Source organism: Scomber japonicus, chromosome 16 (genome assembly GCF_027409825.1).
Source record: "Scomber japonicus isolate fScoJap1 chromosome 16, fScoJap1.pri, whole genome shotgun sequence".
In the NCBI taxonomy this organism is placed as follows: Eukaryota; Metazoa; Chordata; class Actinopteri; order Scombriformes; family Scombridae; genus Scomber; species Scomber japonicus.
The window spans coordinates 6,122,302-6,143,659 of NC_070593.1; the positions used below are offsets into that span (position 1 = coordinate 6,122,302).

The 21,358-nt window shown below is 40.1% G+C and overlaps 1 protein-coding gene across 2 annotated transcripts in view; it reads left to right on the top strand.

Annotated features, from left to right (window-relative positions):
- Nucleotides 1-21,358, top strand: part of atrn (attractin) — a 154,234-nt gene that overhangs the window by 123,787 nt on the left and 9,089 nt on the right. For both annotated transcript variants that reach the window (XM_053336353.1, XM_053336354.1), the window contains exons 27-28: nucleotides 8,051-8,158; nucleotides 19,702-19,816. In XM_053336353.1, the coding sequence (XP_053192328.1) occupies nucleotides 8,051-8,158; nucleotides 19,702-19,816 (223 nt within the window). The remainder of the gene's footprint in view (nucleotides 1-8,050; nucleotides 8,159-19,701; nucleotides 19,817-21,358) is intronic.

Here is a 21,358-nt window from a genome sequence, read left to right on the forward strand (position 1 = left end):
TAACGTCGCTTCACAGACGAAGATTTCCTCTCTTTCTCCCTCTCCACTTTCCTCCCCTTTCTCTATCCCTCCTTCACTATCTCCCCTCCGTGCCTCTCGCTCTTGCAGTTTTTCCTTCAGTGACGCTGAAGGATGATTGAGAGCTCTCCCGCCGATAGCATTTTTAAACAGACGCATCAATAAATAAATGGCTTGATGTAGTGTGCGGCATGTGTCCGTCCGGCAACTGTTGTGTGTGTGTGTTCATGTGTTGTGTGTGTGTGTATGTTCTCCACACCCAGGCAATCCAGCACTCCATCCCTTCTTCCCAGGGGCAAACTCTTTGAACGCCTTTGTCTTTCTTTCTGCTCCCAATTTTTTTTCTTTTTTTTCCCTTTGCTCTCCGAAGCTCTTTTTTCCCCCCCTGCTCCTCTTCCTCCCTGTGTTCACTGTTACTGGTTTCTCTCCAACAATCTTCGCCTTATTTTTCTTTAGTCTCATTTCCCCTTCTCTTCTGTCTCTCTCCTGCGTCTTGCTCGCCACCCCCCCCCTCCCCCCACTCCCCCCCTCTCCCCCCTCCCCTCCTATTTGCATGCTCTGCTGACGCACTCAATCTCTTTGGCAGACCGCTGCTCACTTTGAGAATGCTCAAACACAATTCCCTCAGACAGCTTTCTGATTGTGTATGTGAGAGTGACTGCCCGCATTTTTGAATCCATTAATTTGTTCTTAGGCTGCTTCTGATAGTTGCTGCTATTATCGATCAATCAATACTTACAATTTCAAGTGAACAATAGATCATTTGATTCGCGTGGGCGGAAAAAAAATGTCCATAAGTCTCGACAATCTAAGATGACATCTTGAAATGTGTTGTTACGTTTGAGCAACAGTCCCAAATCTACTGATAATTAATTTATGATTTAAAACAGAGAGAAGCTTCAAATCTTCATACGTGTGAAGGTACAACCAAGAAATGTTTTTGCTTTTTGCTCAATAAATGACAAGCAATTCATCAATGTCTAAAATTAATTAATTTTCTTATGATCAGCCAATCAGATAAGACTAATTGTTTGAGCCTTAGTTTCATCTGTCTAGTAAACAAGGACTACAATTCCCACAACTGTCTTTCAGCACTTTATTGAAAGCTACCAGAATAATAACTTACCTGCTGTTGTAGAGCAACATGATATTCATATTCACAGGGTGTCTCTTGCATAATAAAAAGAAATTAAGAAAATAAAATGGGAGTATAGGGTTAAGGCACACTAATATTACAAAAAAAGATGGGGGAAATGATTAAGTTAATAACAAAAATACATACTTTCTGAACAAATGTACAAAATATGTAATTAAGCAGGATCTTGTAGAGTATGCTCTGTACTCAAGTCACAAAATTCTCCACGTGAGTCGAAATAGTGACAACAGAACAAACTTTTTTTTAAGTTAGCAGCTTTATGCATGGAAAAAAGTCCATAAAATAAAACATTAACTAAACTTACATTAAAACAGAGAACCATTACCTTCTACATGAAAATACATTTACTCCAATAGAAATATATTCACAGTATAGGAAGCCTAAAGAAATTGTAAACCCTTCAAAATTAAGTATATGAAGAATATAATATGTACTTATACTGCAAGTTCTTGTTTATATGCATTACTGCACTCGTCATGTGATTTTTATGTATTTATTGTTCTACACATATGCATTAAATCTAGCTTTAACCTGCAGGCACATTTGCTGACGTGCCTCTCTCTTTTGTGACTACAGAATTAATTCCACTTGTTGTGTTTGGAGAGAATTCATTTGCATTATTGAAAAATATCCACATACATACATGATTGACCATGTGCAGGTATCTCCAAACTGCCTGCATGAAAGTACCGTTATGCACACGTCTCATAATTAGGTTTATATATGCACAGTTCACTCTGCCACAGTCAGATACTTACTCCTGTTCTCCCACACACACACACTCACACACACACACACACACACACACACACACACACACACACACACACACACTACCCTGCAGAAAACTAAGAGACAATTTAAGAAGTAGGCGACTTGCACTGTAACTCCTCTTCTGGTTATCTTACGAGTGCTGAGTGTTTGCTGTACAGCAGCTGCCTACTCGCAGCACAGCATAATGAGATTTGTGCAAGTTGTATCGTCTGTAGGGCTCCTTCCAGGATGGTTGTTCTCCGAATGCTCCAGCCTAGAGACGATAGGTTAGAAAGGATAGCCGAAGATTGAAAAAGGGCTGCTTTGAGACCGTGGACCCGACTGCACAGTGTGGTTATCAGAAAATAGAGTAGTGTGTTGTAGATTAGAAAAACTTAAGGGACTGATTTTGGAAAACACTTCATCATTCATAGCAGTCAAATGATATCAAGTGTGAGGTTCAATTTCCTTCTAATCAAATGAAAAGTTCATTTTCTTTATAACATGGGACTTTTCTTGGCAGTTTTTAGGTATCATTTGTATCCATATATAATATCCATATATAGTGATATAGTATCCATAGACAACATGGATTCATTTTTGTTTTTTATTCCATTAAAAACAAGTTTTCATTCCAGGTAAATGTAAATTGCAGGATGTATGTGCCTTTGAGCAAGACTCTTTAACTTCTGTGCTCACACTGATGCAGAAACTAAACCATCGGAGCTGTTTATGAATTAGTAGCAGAGGCTATTGATTGTGAACAGTTCCCAAGGTGTACACATGATATATTAAATTGCAAATATGAAGAAAAGAAAAGTTGAGCCAAACGTTACTGCTTAAACAAAGGTTACCTATATGTTAGACAAGAGACCAGGCTGTTTACAGAGAGGCTGAGGGAGCATTCAGATGCTGCTCCATCTGCTTTTTATCTAGTAAATCAATTCTGTTGCTTTGTGCCGTTCAAGGAGCTCTGCGTATGAAAAAGGATGTTGTCTGCATGCAGATTTTCACTTCTTTTTCATTCTGTTTGCCATACAGATCCAGACTGTTATGTTGCCTGGTTTGACCCTTTGCGTTCATTTTGTCATTTTGCCAAAAGTTTAAGTTCATTATGATTTTAACACTCAATTTTGTACCCCTCCTAGCCCCCTCAGGGAAACATGAGTCACAGGAGAAACTGGGGAAAAAATGACATTTTTAAAAAAATTGATGAGTTTTTTAATTCAGTTTGGCCAGTGCAGAAAGTTACAGATTTGATTAGTACTGAACAAGACTTGGTGTTAATTGTGTTAATGAGTCATATTGCGGTTAAAGGCCGACCAAAGCAGACCTCAGTGGAATATAACAGAGCGCTCAGTGTGTTGTGTTGCAAACTCAGCAGTCATCACACTCACAAAGGCTACATGTCTTGGCTCTTGGATGCAACACGCAGCAGGGTGTCTAATCATGACAAATCAGGATTCAGAACAATGAGTGTCTCATTTGTGTTTTCATTTTTTTCTAACAGCCTCGCTGCCAGCAAAGAGTCAGCTACAAGAATTAAGACTAGGCTTCAGCCTGTTTTTATTTGTATGCTGTAGATTTTGATGAAGCAACTCTTTACTATTTTGTTTGGATCCATTCATACTTTATTGGTGTTGCTCTACTATTTTGTATCATACAATTCTATTGCTATGCATTCACTATGTAATTAACCATCTGTCTATTTCTTTCCATAACTGATTTGTGTTGTGGTTGTATTTCTGTTTGATCTTTTTATAAACCCTTTTAGTGCACCTCCACCATTATTAGTCATTTTTTTAAATCCTGTTTTATTATAGGATTTGTTAAGCAGAACACTTTTATGTGTTATTTAGTTGTAGTTTTCCTAATGAAAATGCTTTTGCAATTAATATCATAAATCCATTGAGCAAAGCCTTTTGGAAAGTGCCACCTATGGAGCTGTGCCACCTGCGTTGTTCACAAAGTCTGGATAGCTGTGCAGTTAATGAGCAAATATGAGTAAAAGGGAAATAGAACGATGAGTTATTCATTCAGAGAGAATCCAGGTAGTAGTAATAAAATGTTTTATACTAGATAACATTAAACTGGCTGCATTAGTTCAGAGTTTTCGGTTGAAATGGCTTAATAAAGCTAATCAAACAAAGAGTGAAGTGAAATACAATACTAAAACACTATTAATTAATACATTTTTTATATATACATTTACTGAGGACAATTGTAGAGCTTTTTGCCTTGAATAACTGAATTAGTTGTTTTTTACTTAGATAGTAATTTCAACCCCCACATTCAAGTCAAACCAGAATATAAAAAACACAGTGAAGTCTGAAACAATCAAGACAAGTTCAATTAAAACAGAACCATGCTTGACTTAACATGTTATTGGAAAGTGATGTTGTTAAGACCCCAGACTCTACCGCTCTAATCAAGGCCACATGTAAAACCAGGAGGAAGACACTTTAAAAGTAGAGATGGACTTTAATACCTGCGGTTATTGATTGATTCTTTTAATATTCATAAACTTGAATGAATGCATGCTTCACTTGCCTGCGTTGTATGAGATTTGTTTTTTTAACATTGGTGCTTTGCTTTATTGTGGCCATTTACACTTTATGGCACTTGAATTTATTAGGTAAATGGCTCACTTTCATGTGTTTGTGTGAGTGTCTAAGCATGCGTGAGGATTTCGGTGACACAATTGCTGTATCGTATATGCTTCACTATGGGTTAATAATGATTACATGACTTATATATGGTGCTGCAACAGTCATAAAATCTGCAGTTGTAACCTGTGCTCTGTAGACGAGCCACAACCCTGCACTGGATTTTTATCTCATGACTTCAGGCATGGGAGGCCCACATGCTACCAAAGAGGCTGGGTGCAAGTGTTAGTCACCAGCATTATTCTTAAGGTGACAGGGAGCAAGTTTTAAGGCCCATTTATGCTCAACATATGTACGAAAATGTATCCGTCCTTTTCAAACAGTGTTACCGTCACTGCTCACATACTTCCATGCGTCCTTTACGTTGGCATGGATGTTAACCAATACATCCACCAGGGGGCAGCACCGAGTCAAACGTTTATGACAACAACAAACTCAAAAAACAAACATGGCGACTGTGGAGGAGATATTGAGAATGTTCCTCTTGCATAAAAGACAAAAACGATATGTTTAAAGTTTCTAAAGTTTTTTTTCCTCAAAAAGTTCCGCCATTGTTATTTCGTCTTCGTGTCGGAGCAGTACCACCTAAAACCATGGGGGGGAGGGGCAGTGTTGCTGTTACTACTCGATACGTAGCTCTAGTGAGACATGAAGAAGAAATAACAATGGAGGAACTTTTTGAGGAAAGGTTGTGTGAGTTGGTTAGAAACTTTAAACATATCGTTTTTGTCTTTTATGCAAGAGGAACATTATCAATATCTCCTCCACAGTCGCCATGTTTGTTTTTGAGTTTGTTGTTGTCATAAACGTTTGACTCTGCGCTGCCTCCTGGTGGATGTATTGGTTAACATCCATGCCACCGTAAAGGACGCATGGAAATATGTGAGCAATGACGTATACATTTTCGTACGTACGTTGAGCATAAATGGGCCTTAAATGGGCCTTTACTCACTGCTACTACACAAGCTACCATTACAATCATGAGTAATTGTTGATGCATTGTGACACACAAATGACTGATGTTTGTGTGCAGGTTGGGCTGGCCAGTTATTTTCCTCTGGCAATGGGAACTGATTTCAGCATTGTAATAGCTGCAATCCTTGCTGAGTCAGAAGGTTAAAAATGGTTGTTACTACAAAGAGGATTGAAGGGAGATTTGGATACAGAGCTACATCCACAGACATGCAGGAATGTAAAGAGTTGTCTTCCTACACACACACACACACACATTCAGATTTTAGATATCTGACATTTCCGCAGAGAGAAATGACTCAAGCTATTTCTGTAACCTATATTAAGAAAAATGATTACAACGAAGTAAGCAACATGTCAATAATCCCAATTGACTGCCTCGCAGGGGGCGGTGAAAAAGGCTCAGGAGATTAATTGCGAGTTGTTAAGTGGTCGACCAGGAGGATGCGACCCCCCCCCCTGCCCCCCCCTCCTTCTCTCCTCTCCCGCCTTGTGAACTTTGGCCGCTACACAAACACACGTCGGCACAGAAAGGCCACGTGTATGCTTTCAAGTTGAATTGCTTGCGCTGCCCTTTACTTACACCTCCTCTCAGCCCTCCACTCACTGTAATGAGACAGAGGCCAAAGGGTTGTGTCAAACTTCTGGTGATTGTCTGTCTACACACGTAACTCCACACGCGCATAAACTGCGTCGAACTCCGTCGTCACTCTTTTACTTCCTCTTTTATTAACTGAAGCGTTAGGAGATGTATTTCAAACAAACGATCAATTATACTTTCTTTTTTTTTCCCCCAGATATGTTTGACTCTCTATTTTTTTTTTCTTCCCTTGTGATAGTTTTTCATTTTGGTGTCAGTGTTTTTCCTGCTTCTGTGACGGTTGCAGGTGTTCTTGTTTTGTTCCGCGTGGCTTTCCGCTGGTATTCAGGTCTTGGTGTCTTGACAGTTGACGGCGTTTGTTCCTCTATTCTTAGCTTTTTGGCTGCTTTGACAGTACACGACACAGGTGCATCGCCTTGTTTACCGTGGTCTCTGGCTTTTCCCTCATCCTTCACCTCCTCATTTCCTACCCGTCATCTTCTCCTTTTTACTCTGCCGTCTTTCACATCATCATAAACCTTTTCTTCCTATTGTCTCCTGTTTTCCTGAATTCACTCCTCCGTTCTCTCCATCCCCATATTGTGTTCTTCCTCCCCTCCCTCTCCTCCTCCCCTTCTCTCTTTCTCCTCATAATCACCTCCCTCGTCCTCTTCCTCTGGCCAAGGTCCATGTTATAAATCAGACCAAAATGAGAGTGTGCTTCCTCTTTGCAGTATTGGAAAATACATTTACTCAAGTATAATCCTTTGGTACAGTTTTGAAGTTACAGTTTTATGATACCTTTTACTTCTGCACCACTGCCTTTCAGATGGAAGTATACTTTTTTACATTTATCTGACAACTATGAATTACTCTGCATACCTATTAATACATACATATAAAACATACACACATTTGTACATAATAAACTGCCCAGCATTGCATAAAGAAATTCAACTTACAGTAGCAGTCACACACCTTGGCGTAAAGCATTGGTACACATTGGTACTGTAGTCACATCCAACTGCATTGCACATTTTTTTTAATGTTAACTATTGGCTTTATCAATAGTTAATAAATTACTTATTAATGTGTCAGATCAATAATAAGGTCTACAATTCAGTTAATTAAAAAACATATCCAGCATTTTTTTTTGTAATCAACTTTTTAATTTATTTATACAGTTTGCAACATTACAATAATTACATCCATGTTAATAATATTATTCAACATTAATATCACAAACTTATACACTACACATACCTTACCTACAGAACCCACCCCTCTCTCCTCCCTCCCGTATCCCCCCTATCATAGATAGTCTCAAAAGTCATGACAGTAGTTTTTTTAACATCTTAAATCCAGCATTTTAGATGATAAGTACTTTTCTGCAGAGCGTATTGTTTTGATATTGCAGAGCACAACTTTACTGTTTGGTTCAGTCTCATTGATCTCATGGTGCCATTTATCATAGCTGTGATAAACATACTGCGTAGCATCAGACTGCAGACGGACAAAGTTAACAACTAGCTGGTGAACATAGTGGAGGATAGAGCAGCTGCACAGCCAAATCAGGAGTTAGCACAGACTAAAATAGAGCTAGACTGAGAAACACGACCGTATCTGTGTCTGCGTGAATAGATGAAACTGATAATATTTCAGTGTTAAACAGCTTGTTTTTCTTCCTATAAGCAGCAATAAAGTAAATGAATGGAGGGTTTTTTTGTACATTTAATTGATGTGTGCGTGCTAGTTATTATTGTTTTATTCATCTCTGCTCACTAACTGGAGATGAGGCACATTGGTGTCATGCTGAGCAGTTGATTGGAGAATAGACGATAGACAGTCTGTGTTTACCTGTCACTAACCTTCCTCACTCTTCACCTTCTTCTGTCTTCTCCCTAGCAACTGCTGAGAGAGATGCAACAGATGGCAAGCCGGCCTTTCGCTACCATCAACGTCGCCTTGGAGACGGACGAGGAGCCGCCTGACCTGATCGGAGGAAACGTCAAGGTGAGCGCAACCTTTTTTCTTAGAGCCATCGCCGCTTGAACCCCAGAGATCTACCTGATGTCTGGATTTCCAGGACGGCAAACAAGAAAGCTCTATCCATCATCAATGTTGTTGTGGTTCATCCTCCCTCAAGTGGGAACTCAGTCTTGTGACCCTTGACTACTGTTTGTGATTACAGTCACACTGTCGTGATATATATTCCTCACACCATCTGCTTTATGTCATCTCTCAGTCTGAACTCTTTAGGATGATTCTATTAGTTTTCCACAAGCCAAGGAGGCTAAATTGAGCTCACTTAGCAGGAGGAGTTTGAAGTCTAGTGCAGGTCTAGTATACTTAATAAGGGTCAATGCAGTGTACATTTGCTGGGACAGTGCCGAAGACCGGATGATGATGAAAGTGGGCTGCAGATGAGTAACACAGCGTATTATACCAGTTATAGCCAGTTATTGTGGGCAGGCGCTGAATTCTAATGGGAATGAATTCAGTTAACCCCGGAGTTAAACACATGCAGATAAGAGAATGGTATTGTAGATTAAGACTATACTTAGAAATGAGATAAGAGTTTCGCTCCAACATTTGAGATATTTTCCATTTGGAAGATAAATAAATAAATTAACACCTACTCACTGAAGACTATTCCTGCCATGGAGACAGAGAACATTAGGGGACACTATTAAAGTCATGATTCATCTTATATAGAATGACCTTGTTTTGGTGCATTGGACCATCTGTGTGTTTTTTTTAATACGGACTGATACATCTAAAGTAGCAAGTACTGCCAATATTGATATACAGCTTGTTGGAATAAAGCTATTCAGATATCAGTGTAATGTACAGAGGGAAGTAAAAAAATACTGATATAGAGGATGTGTGTGTTTAAAGTATGACTCGAAATGAAAGACAAATCATCAATGCATTAATAAAACACAACCCCTTAACAAGTTATGATTAGACAAACTGTTTGGCCGCAAAGATGTCGATGCCACTCTTTGCGCCAAGCCAAATGCTCACTGTCGATGTAAGAGTCTTGGAACAGATTCAGCCAGGAAAATTATGGAGATTTTAATGCAGAATTTCAAACACATTGGGTAGGTATAGATGTATTGGAGTACTTTTTTTTTTTTAAAAAGAAGAAGAAAAATCTGCACAGCACATCAAAAGTTGAGATTGAGCCAGCTGAAGTTGCAGTAGGGTAGATTTAAGCATAAAGATCAAGCTGAGATGGAAGAGGTGGTTGAGAAGACTTTATTATCGAGAAGAGTTAGACACACCGGCGGAGTTGAAGTATGTTAGAGCAGATTTAAATGCAGATATTGAGCATAGAGTCGGCAGTAGAGAACACTTAAAAAGAAGGAATTGTGCAGAGTTATAGAAATTGCAGTTGAGTATTCGGTGGGCACGGTGCCGCAGGCTGGTATACCTGTGACTGTGCACTTTGTGATGAATGACCTCTGAATGCAGATGTAGTGCAGAATTATAGGGCTGTTTCAGCAGGGTGGCTCGGGGCCCCTCGGCTCTGACAGGGGCCATGCATCTCAAGGGGGCTCGGCTCCTGAGCACAAGGTTACTCCTAGCAGAGGCTGCGGGGCCCCTTTGGGAAGATCAGCAAGTAATCAAATCTCCACTCAAACAGAAAACTATCCCCACCTCTTCAATTCTTTTCTCTTCACTCTTTGCCTCTGTTCTCTATTTTTTTTCCCTTTCTCTTAGCATTACCTCCTCCTCTCTTCTCGTGTCTTCTTCGTTTGTGTCCTCGTTTTTACTCTTTCGTGAGTTTCTCCTCTGCTCCCCCCCCTTCTTTTGTCTTCTGTCATTTCCTATATGCAATTTATCATATTTTAATCACTTTTTATCCTTTTCATTTATCTCTATCCTCTCTTCCCTCATCATTTTTATTTTCTATTTACCATTTTAAAATTCTGTTCTCCTTTGTTCCTTTCTTGTATTCTTTCCTCTTTTATTCTTTTCATCTTTCCAGGGTTTTTCTCTTCTTTTAGTTTCTGTTTCTGTCTTCTATAGTATTCTTCGTGTTTTTTATTATCCCTTTTCCTCTTTTTATTTCTTGTCTTTTATCTTCTCAACTTGTCTCTCCTTTGTTCTTTTGTGCATCCTTCTGCATGTCTGCGCTTGACCCTTCTAACGTTCCCTTCTCTTTTCTTCTGTGTTCTTCTCTTTTATTCTTTTTCTTTACCTTTTTTCACTTGTGTCCTTGTTTTCCCCTCTTAGTTCCAGTTTTCTTCTAGTTTTATACTCCGTTTTCTTTATTTTTTTTCTTTCTTTGCATATTTTCTTTTCTTTGCATCTTTTATCTCTCTCGCTCTCATCTCCTTTCTGACATCCTTACTTTCGTATAGCGTTCTCCTCTAATTTACCAGCCCTTTACTTATCCGATCAGCTGTCTTGGGTTGTCTGTCGGCCTTATCTGCCTTTTCTGTGTGTGTGTATGTGTGTGTGTGTGTGTGTGTATTTATGTGTGTGTATGTGATCGCATGTTTTAATGTATACTTCCGTGTGTTTGTGTGGGTGTCGGCTTGTGTGTGCACACTCACATTGTAATGCTGAGTGGAAAGAAAAGATGCAGCTTGCTGTGGAAATCAGGCGCCCTCCGCCTCTTCCTCATCTCCGCTTTACCTTTTCTTCTCCCACCCCTACTCTTCTTTTCTTTCATTCTTCCCGCCCTGCTCTCCTCCTCACCATCAGGGCAAGAGCAGCCCAGGAGCAGAGATCCAATTTAGATCTTCCTCCTCAGCTTTCTCTGCCCTCACCAGCTTTAGACGGTGAGCGCACATTATCCTATCTACTCCCGCCTCAGATTGAGCGACTGGGAGCAGGTTCTTCCCCTTGTTTCCATGCTGTTTTATCAGGATGCTACAGTATTGTATTAAGACCTGTGATCTGAGTGTATGGGGGGGCCGGGGCACCGCGCACAGTGAGCTGAAGATCATTAAAGTTGTTTATAGCCTCGGTGGGAAGTCCAAACTTGCTTCCTCTATGAGATATATTCACTCGGCTTCTGCCAAATGGAGCTTGCGGCCCGGCATCACGGGTAGATGATTACCTTTGTGACGCTTCTTGTTCTGCTTTTATTTATAGACACCGTGGGACAAGGCAAAATCAGGACATATGATACAGAATAAAACACGGGGGGGGTAGTGTTCTGGTTTATCTAACATGATTGTGCCGCACCATTATCACACGCATTCGTTCAGTATTACATTCAATTTTACACATTTGGCCGCTTTATGTAGAAATTGTACATGTGATGATCTTAAATTGCATGATTGTTAGTGTAACAATCCAAACCAAAAATAAGATGGTCAAAGATCTAAGCTCCAGGGAAATGTTAAATGATGATTGTTTAGGATAAATAAATGCAGGTTAGAGACTAGCGTGTGTTAAATGAGAAGCAGATTGAATCTCAAGGCGACAGCAGGCGGCAGATTTTTCTTATTATGTTGTGATGAAAGGAAGCAGGTTTGGGCCTTTTCTTCAAAAAGTGACACAATTATACTCTAAATATCTGAAGATGTATTCATACCAGGCGGGGAGTTCCGGTCCTCTGAAATGAGGCCAACACGGAAGTAACTCAGAACTGCATTCTAGCAAAAGGCCACCAGGGGGCGACCGTTTTGGTGTCAAAAGGACTTCCGTCTCAATACAAGTCAATGGAGAATTCACCAACTTCTCACTTGATTTCTAACCTCAGTAAACGTTTTCAAAATGTGTTTATGGTCTCAATCGCTATTTTAAAGCCTTCTCCAATGCAGTATGATGTTCATTTGTGACATTTTGGCCTCCCTGATTTTATATTTGACGATAAAGCAGGGAATGCATTAGGGTGTGGCTACGTCATGATTGACGGGTTGATTGACCAATGTCCTCAAGATCCAGCCCTCGCAACCATAGCAACCTCCTGCTCCACCCATGGCCCTGCCTCATGCCCATATAGGTAGAATCGAAACTATTGGCTTCCGAGCAGCAGTCCACAAACCAATGGGTGACGTCACGGATGTTACGTCCATTTCTTTTATACAGTCTATGATTCATACCTATAAGTACATTGTCATTGGCATGGTTTATAGCAAGAACTGTGTTTCCTAGACTGTATTTCTGCAGTGTGTCCTGGTTATGTGGAGAAAGGAGAGCCCAGAGCTGACACAGAAAAGCTTGAACATTAGCAGTGATTGTGTGCAGTGTGCTTGAACAATTAAAAAATGTTGCAAGTAGCCACTGCTGACTCAGGCTTCATGAATAATTTTCACTGCAACAAACAGCACAAACAGAAACAAGGTGAGAAAAAATAGATCAGGCAGTGCTGGAGACAAAAGGTGATTTTCATTTGCAGTAATTACAGACATCGAGTTTCTCACTTATTTGTGCAGAAGTCACACTTTGATTAACAGAGTGTACTGAAGTATTGTTGTCTTCTGTTCCACCAATGAATCAGCCTACTGAGTAGTGTTGATTTTTTACCAGCTGCTGGAAATTCTTTAAAGATTTTTTGAGGTGGCAGTTATTTACTTGGTTTCAATTCATTTTCAGAACATTATAGAGTTAGAAGGAGGAGCGCTGCAGGCAGAATGAGTGCTTTGTTTTACAGTCCAGGTCAGAAAAACGCTGCACTCTCTTCGCTCAGATTGCAGAGCGGTGTGTTTCAGATCGAGGAAAGCACAAATCTGTTTTAGTAAGATCAAATTCACTTAAACCTATCATGTTTTACCTTCTGTTAAACAGGATGCAGTATGGTGTTGTTATTATTGCATGCTAACATTTTCTTGGCAAACAAAAGCCAACTCAATAAAAACTCATCAAAGTTGGCTCAGTGGAAGTGGCTGCACCTGGTGAGTCATAGCAATGGGGAGTTTGACACGCTGTCGTCGCTGGCAGGGGGAAACGCATCCCGTTTGCCGCTGAAGTAGAGATGAATGCAGCGGATGAAAGTGGAGCAGCATGCAGCCGCAGTGTATGTCCACATCAGTGTGTGTTTGCGTATGTTTGTGTGGGCTCAGCAGTGATCCTGCTTGCTGGGCTAATTACTGGAGGTAATTTAACAAAACCTTTCGCCGCTCCGCCTGGCCAGTCTAGATAACTCTCCGGAGTGGTGCTGGTGGAGGAGGCTAGGCGGGGGGGTGAGGTGAGGGGAGGGCTTCAACGCTATAAAACAAAGGCTTCTACTGGGGAATGTTATTAACACACAGCCTCTGAAGAAGACCACAGGAAGAGACGCTACCTTTGGGGAACATCTTTGGCAAAAAAAATACGCACAAGCAGTTTAAAAGGATATATAATTGAATTTTTCAAGGTGTTTTTCCCCCTTAATTTCTGCTCAGGACAAAAATAAACATGGACATGTCTGTTGAAGGAGATAAATCATGTTTTTTAAGAGCACTTTGTTTTGTTATTGTCAAAAATGGAAAGTGGAAAGCGAAGCACCTGGCTTTTACCCACAGGTTGAGATTGAGGTTGTACATTGGATAGAATAACCATACTGACTGAACACTCACAATGCAATCGATTACAAAATGAGGCCTCTTGAAGTCAAATGATCCCACTGTCACATCGCATCAGTCTGACAGCAAGTCTTTCCCAATTTCAACTGTATTTGCTGTGCCTACTCCCTCTCCAATCTGAATATGAGACGTCGGCGGTAGAAAATGAGAAACAAGCACGTTAACAAGCAGGAACCTAAGAGCAGCTTGCAGCTGCTGCAGTGGAAATTGGACTTGGCAGACGAGTTTTACAACAGCCTAAAGCTGTGAAATTAAAAGCTGCCAGTCTTCTTGTTATATTTTTTATTTTTTATTTTTTACACATAGAGTACAGATGCGTTCAGGTTATCACGGGTAGCCGTCATTTTTCCAATTGTAAACACAGTGGATGAGAAATACATTTTGCCCGGGGCAACAACAGACTTGTGGACTGGAGCAAACCAAGCCTGGTTGGATTGCTTGTGGCAAGTCCAAAATAATTGTTTCATCTTTTTTTGTACCGAGGGATCGAGGAGGAAAATTAGCCAAGTGTGATATTGTACCTCCTGATGTTGTATTGGAACAGTTGTCAGTATTTTTATTCCCATTTCTTAGCAAACAATGCCAGTGGCATATAATGATGTTGTAGCAGATGATTTTGAAAAGGGAAATAAATTATTTTTATACTGAGTGCTTGGTTGTCTTATCTAGTTATTGAGCCATCACTCATTTATCACACATAGCTATAAGTGATATTAATGTTTTATTGCCCGGGGCAGGAGGATTGGCTTTTACTGCAGTCAACTGAAAACAAAGTGGTAATTTGGTCTACTATTTTCTCATCTGGATCATTCTCACTTCTCTTGTGAGTTGAAAAAAAAAGTTTCTCCAAAGTGCTTCCAGAGCAGGATAGTAGACTGATGATGGGGTCCCATAGGGTCCCCAGCTGAATGAAAAGTTTTTTTTCACGGTTAATTTAGTCTCTGAAAGTTGAGCAAATTAAAAAAAAAAAACTCTTTCCCAATTAGGGTTTTTATACTCTACGTTTTTTCCCCCCACATTACAGTCTTGACATGTCAAACAATTAAAATCTTAGTAAAAAAGTGTGTGACTCTAACTGAGGGTTCATCACATGAGTGTGTCTGATACCCTCTGCTCTAAAATACAACCAGTGGAGATAAATGAATTACACAAGTTCTCCATCTGTTGCATGTTGTATGTTGGTGCTATAGTGGTCGAAACAAATCAAGAAGTGCATTATATTATACATTAATACATGCTTGCTGTTTCCTCAAATAACAGCAGGTGTCGCCAAATTCAACCAGGACTGAAATCTTAGTGTTGTCACATCATGTAATATGTAATTTGTAAACTTTATAGTATTTTAGATTGACCTATTGCTCATATAAATACATAAAAGTGGATCATTTGTAAAGATGATGTCAAATAACTCTCATACAATCAAACTGTATAATTACTGGCAACAAGTTACATCAATGTTAAGATAAGATGAAATATTATGAAGGTTTACTTGGTGTCTTTTCCCAAGCTGATGATTTGTAGCTCTCCTCTCACACCAACCAGCCATTGTTGTTTTTCTCATGGTTAAATCCACGTTTTCCTTCCTGTTTCAAAGATTGTTGCCCCCTGTCCTCCCTTTTGATCTTTCTGTTTTCTTTGTGCTTTGCTTGTGAGTTTAATCTTATCTTATTGTAACCATCTGCCATCGTAGGAAAGTTTCAGCTCATGTGTCAGAGAGGAGGCATTCTCTGTTTCTGTGTCCTAAAACATTAAAACACATTTCTTAAATCTAAAAAAAAAATAAAAAAAAAATGTCTAGCTGGGAGAAGCTGTCAATCTTCTCAGCAATGGTCTTGTTTGTTTATGGTAATTTTAATTATTATTTTTGGATTTCATGTAATTAAATGTCATTAAATTGTTTTAAAGGATTGATTCTGAAGTTTAAATGCAACAGGTAGGACTTCCAAAAGACTAAAGGATGAAAAAATATATATGAAAATTAAACAGTAGAAAAGAAATGAGGTTTTTGTTATTTAAGACAAAGGTCAGAAGATCATGTGTCATATATGTCTTATGTTGTTGAGACTATAAACCCCTCAGGGATAAACTTATCTTAATTTTGCCTTTTTAAAATAAACATAACTTGACAAAAGAAGGACAGATAATCAAGAACAGAATATAAAGCAAAGCAGTGACCCGTCCTTTTTCTCCCTGCAGTCTTGTTTGTTTATAGTAATCACGCTCATTCGTCAAAGTCAGTGCATTGTATTAATAATTTATTGTTTAAATTCTGGCATATCAGCGTTGAGAAGCTGCACATGCTTGTGGTATCCAAACATGTTTATGAGTATTTGTTATTGTCTCTGTGTGTTGTTGACTTTGCTGCTGCTGGTTTGACTGCAGTGTTTCCAGCAGGCGAGTCTGTCCCGCTATGAGCCCATTTGTCTGTATCTGAACTATTCCCCCCGTCAGTTCATAGGGGGAGGTGTAACGCTGCATGTGTGTGAGTACAGGATCGGCACAGCTGAAAATTGCTGCAAGCTATGAGGCATGCACACAAAATACACACACACACACACACATGCAACCTCCTAATAACCTTCTCTGTTCAAAGATGCATGAACATAGGAAGTTCTCACATGTATAAAACAACACTTAAGCTCCTTTCACGCAGGAAATCTTTAACATTGCTGGCTTCATTTCTGTTATTATAATGGCTTATTGGCTTTTATACATGGATCTACTTATGTACTTTAATGTAATTGCAATTATCAATGGCTTTTTTTTCTAAATGGCAAGATAGATAATGCTGCAGGCCCCCGCTTCACTAATCTAAGCAAGCTGCAGATCCTTTCAGTTTCACATCAGTTTAATCACTACTGAGATGGAGCATAACATCCTGCTGCTTGTTTTATACAGTCTGACAGCACCCAAGCAGGGTTAAAAATGGCGTGACGTTTTGCTGGATAGTCATACTGTGATTGAAAGTTTGAAATTTAGAGAGTGACGGTCTAATGCATATTGAGGTTTTCTGAGGGCCTTCTTCCCCCTTTTTTGTGTTGCATTATTTAGAGGAAGAAACACTTTTTCATATCTGGTATAGCAAAAAAAAAAAAAGGGTTGTATAATTTCCTAAAGCGGTTTTCAGCAAGAAAAACGAAATAATGCAGGGTTGTCCAGCAAAAAAAACATAAATACGGCTCGACTTCCACCTCAGCTTAAAGGCCCATTTATGCTCAACATCCATACAAAAATGTATACGTACTTTTCAAACGATGTTACCGTCACTGCTCACGCTTCCGCCAAGTTCCGCCATTGTTATTACTTCTTCGTGTCTCGCTGGTGCTACATATCGAGTAGTGACCAGGCGGGGAGTTCCAGTCCTCTGAAATGAGGCCAACGCGGAAGTAACTTAGAACTGCATTCTAGCAAAAGGCCACCAGGGGGCGACCGTTTTGGTGTCAAAAGGACTTCCATCTCTATACAAGTCAATGGAGAATTCACCAACTTCTCACTTGATTTCTAACCTCAGTAAACGTTTTCAAAATGTGTTTATGGTCTCAATCGCTAGTTTAAAGCCTTCTTCAATGCAGTATGATGTTCATTTTTTTATATTTGACGATAAAGCAGGGTATGCATTATGGAAATGTGCAGAAATACAGACGAAATGAATGCAGAGCACAGACAGAAGGCTCCGTACGTATCCGTATTTAACGTTGAGCAGCATAAATGGGCCTTAATACATCATCCAGCATGGCTCTGTGATGGCCAGTCAAATACATGCAAGCACACATTCACGGTGGATCGTTTTTAACATGTATGTCAGGATAACAGATAAAGTGAATAATAAATGCCACTGTGATAAGATTCCTGATTATAAAATCCTCTCTTATAGCATTATTAACCACTGTGTGCACTTATGAATTAAACCTTCAGACTCTTACATCCATTACTCTCAAAGGCCTTCCTGGATCCTGTTTCATTGTCTCACAGGTACCTGAAGCAACATGCAGCCTCTTTCTGTTTTTAGCACGGTTCTGCTAATCATCTCTTTATAACTGATTTTATTTCATTTTGCTAAAGAGATGATAATTAGACGGTGAGTTTACTGTTCACGCTTTGTTCAAGGCTGGAACATGCTTCTCTGGGCTTCATGTTGGTGAATATGCACAAGGCGTGTCTGAAAGCCTTTCACAGCTGTTTGTTCATACTTCATTTCAAAAATGTTTACATGAGTCATTTCCCCCTTCTTTTTTTTTTCTTTTAACCTAATAACTGTATTTAATGAATCAATCAGATTGCATCATGTTCAGGTCTGCACATGTTGTTGACATCATAGGGGTGTGATCACTGGCTCCTCTGTGAACTGCGATTGCCCGTAACATCCTTCTCTAAGTAGACCTGCAGTAACTTTTATGAACCATAAGAAAACACAGCGATGATGGACATGTTCTGGAAATTTTACAATGTCCAAACCTGTGAGATTGCAGTTCCAGCTTTAATAGAGAACTGCTTTGGGAACTTATTTAAACTTGACGCTGATGTGTAAATGAAATCTGAAAGGGAACATTATTCACAAACACATTAGCAGTGCAAATAATACAGAATAAATTTGGCCGTCTCTGTCAGATTGTATATTAACACAGCCAATCACACAGATACACATGTGAATCACACGTGCTATAAACGGGCACATCTGTGGGGGCATAAACAAATACAGAATCCCCCTCGGTTACACCATCAGTTACCCCGAACCCACACGAACACACACACACACACTCAAACACATGTATATACACACACACGCCCAGAGGCATCCAGGTCTTTGTGCCACTTCCCCAGCTACCTGTGTGACAGCCTGTGTATCCTGCTGGTATGAAAGGTAAGCCTCAGAGAGACAGAGCAGAGAATAAATGTGTAAAATGGGTCAGAGCCTGAATATCATTACTGCCCCGCTTCCCGTGTGTACACTTACACTTTGTATATGTGTGTGTGTGTGTATGTGTGAGAGACCAGCTATGATGAATTTGTGTGTGGAAAAGGTGAAAATTGTGTGTATATTGTTGCATATGGGTGTGAAAACTGTGGTTCAATATGAGGAATTGTGTGTGTGTGTGTGTGTGTGTGTGTGTGTGTGTGTGTGTGTGTGTGTGTGTGTGTGTGTGTGTGTGTGTGTGTGTGTGTGTGTGTGTGTGTGTGTGTGTGTGTGTGTGTGTGTGTGTGTGTGTGTGTGTGTGTGTGTGTGTGTGTGTGTGTGTGTGTGTCACTCTAGCAGCGTTGCCACTTGGGGTGTTAAGCTCAACTCTCCAGAGTATAAAGACCAGCGTGGGAAGGGATTGAACTTGTATGTTTTGAGGTTTGTGTGTGTGTGTGTGACTGCACATTGAGAGGCAGTGTCAGGAGTGTGTGAAACCATGCCAGCGCCCACTTTCCTGTCCAGCTCAGGAATTCAAAATACAGAGGAAGAGAGAGATGGCGAGGGAGAGATAGGAAGTTATCTGTATGCGGGCAAGGTGGCGGCGTTCTCCATATCCATATCCTCTGTCGAGCTGAAGCCATGAATATTGTACGAGGCGAGCAGCAGCAGATCCGGCCAGTGTTTACAGGGGGGGAAACTCATCCCCACATATGGATGAGTTGCTGATAAACAGGAGATATTGGTATTAGAAAGTCAGGTGTGTCAGGCAGCCTGCAGCGGCAGGAGTGCACCGCCAGCACCACTGACACAAATCTCTGCTCCTAGTGCCGCTACTTGCAGCCCGCACTGCACACAAGCGGCATTGTCATGAAATTGTGCACAGTGGGGGATTTTGGGAAGGGAGAGAAAGGGGGGCGGGGGGTTGGGTTCAATTTGTGCCCGCAGATCAGTATGTGTATCTCAACAGGGGATGGAAATGTTGTTGTTTTTTCTGGTTGCCGTGCACGTTGCTGACACAAACAAGAACAGTAACAGCAAAGCCTCCGTTATCCATGGCTTTGAAAATGGCGTGTGTTCACCAGGATTTTGGAGGCTTGTGATGTGTAATATATATATTTTCTTTCTTTCTACAGTCCGTTCCAAAACCCATCGCCCTTGAGCCTTGCTTTGGCAACAAAGCCGCAGTGCTCTCCATCTTTGTGCGGTTACCCAGGGGAACCGGTGGCATCCCTCCTCCAGGACAGTCTGGTAAGATGCAGCAGCTAAATCCATCACTTGTTTTCCTTTCTTCACTTCAATTGTACTTGTTCTATAGTTGTTGTTTTTTTCCACTGTCTTGCCTTGATTTGACACTCTCTCTGCCTAATGTAGCTTTAGGTATTGTTAGAGAAAGACACAGTTTAGAGCCCTTTATTTTGCCCTTTTATCTTGTTTTTCTTCCTTTTTCTGTTATACCTTGTTCCCTTTCATATGTTTTTCTTGCACAGTTTTAGGCCTAGAGTACATCTGGGTACTACGTCAATCTACACTAATGTTGTAATATCTATTGAAAAAAAAAATTCGGTACCTACTTAGTCTCCAAAGTAAAAGTAAAAATAGCAAGTCTTTCCTTCCTCCTCTTGCATTTGGCAAAAACATACTCTGTATGTGCATTACAGCCAGGTGAAGACCGAGGGACAGGCAGCCTTTTTAAAGTAGGGCTGTTATGCTCATTTCCTGCTCTACATTTTTATTGTGGGACTCAACTAGAGTAGCTTTGCATGATTCACAGGCCAAAAAACTTACTTATTTATCTTATAATGGCCCTTATGTAGCTCCTCAGTTCAGCCTCTGTCTCTTAACAGGCTGTTTTAGCTACTGTTACTTTAAGTCCTCCTTCCAGATGAGCCCACATTGATCTGGGCAGCCATGTCAGAGTCGTGTTAAGTTACCACTGATGAAAACCCAACATTTCTTGCTTTTGTCACGCTGTATAACTTCATATTAAAAGCTTTTAAATTACTAAATAACAATAGACTTTAAATGATTTACATTGAATTAGAAGAATGTTGTTAGCAGTGCTAAAAACTGGTCGAGACAACAAGATATGTAGATATTTGGAGCTCTTTGTTCAGCCGATCACTTAAAAATAACAAACAGAAACAGCTATTGTGATGATGATGATGATGTTTGATGAAGAGCTGCAGACAAGAAGCACACTTTCTTTGCCGTGCTGTGTAATGGAAAAACACTCACAGGATGCTAGCTCAACTGGAGTCATGGCTCAGTGTCACTACCCCAAAATCAATAGGAAAAATGACGTAATGTTATTGAAGCAGAGCAGCGAACTCACACACTGTGCATGGAGCAGATGACCACATGAAGAAATCCATCACGAGCTGATGTCAACTCTAGAAAAAACTGTTGGACATCGAGTGTTAAGAGCAGTCTGAAGCCGGTGCTTTTTGACTACAGGGATTACTTCTACATACGTTTACCTCATTATTTCACATTTAATATGAACATCCGGCGTTGAAGAATTACATATATATACATGACTGAAAGTAAGGAAAAACTAAATAGGTCTTCTTTAAGGTTTTGCTTTACCTGAATACACAATTAAGTTGCTGTTGTCAGACAAACAGGAATATAATATTGATTTGATTGTAGCTCATAAATGCTACCTGTTAACGTTGAAGACTAATTCCTGGGCTGTGGCAGCGGACCATTAATCAAATGACTATTTATGCTCACAAAGTCATTTGACAGCAGAGGCATAAATACAAATCAACACCTGTATTGTGCGATCAG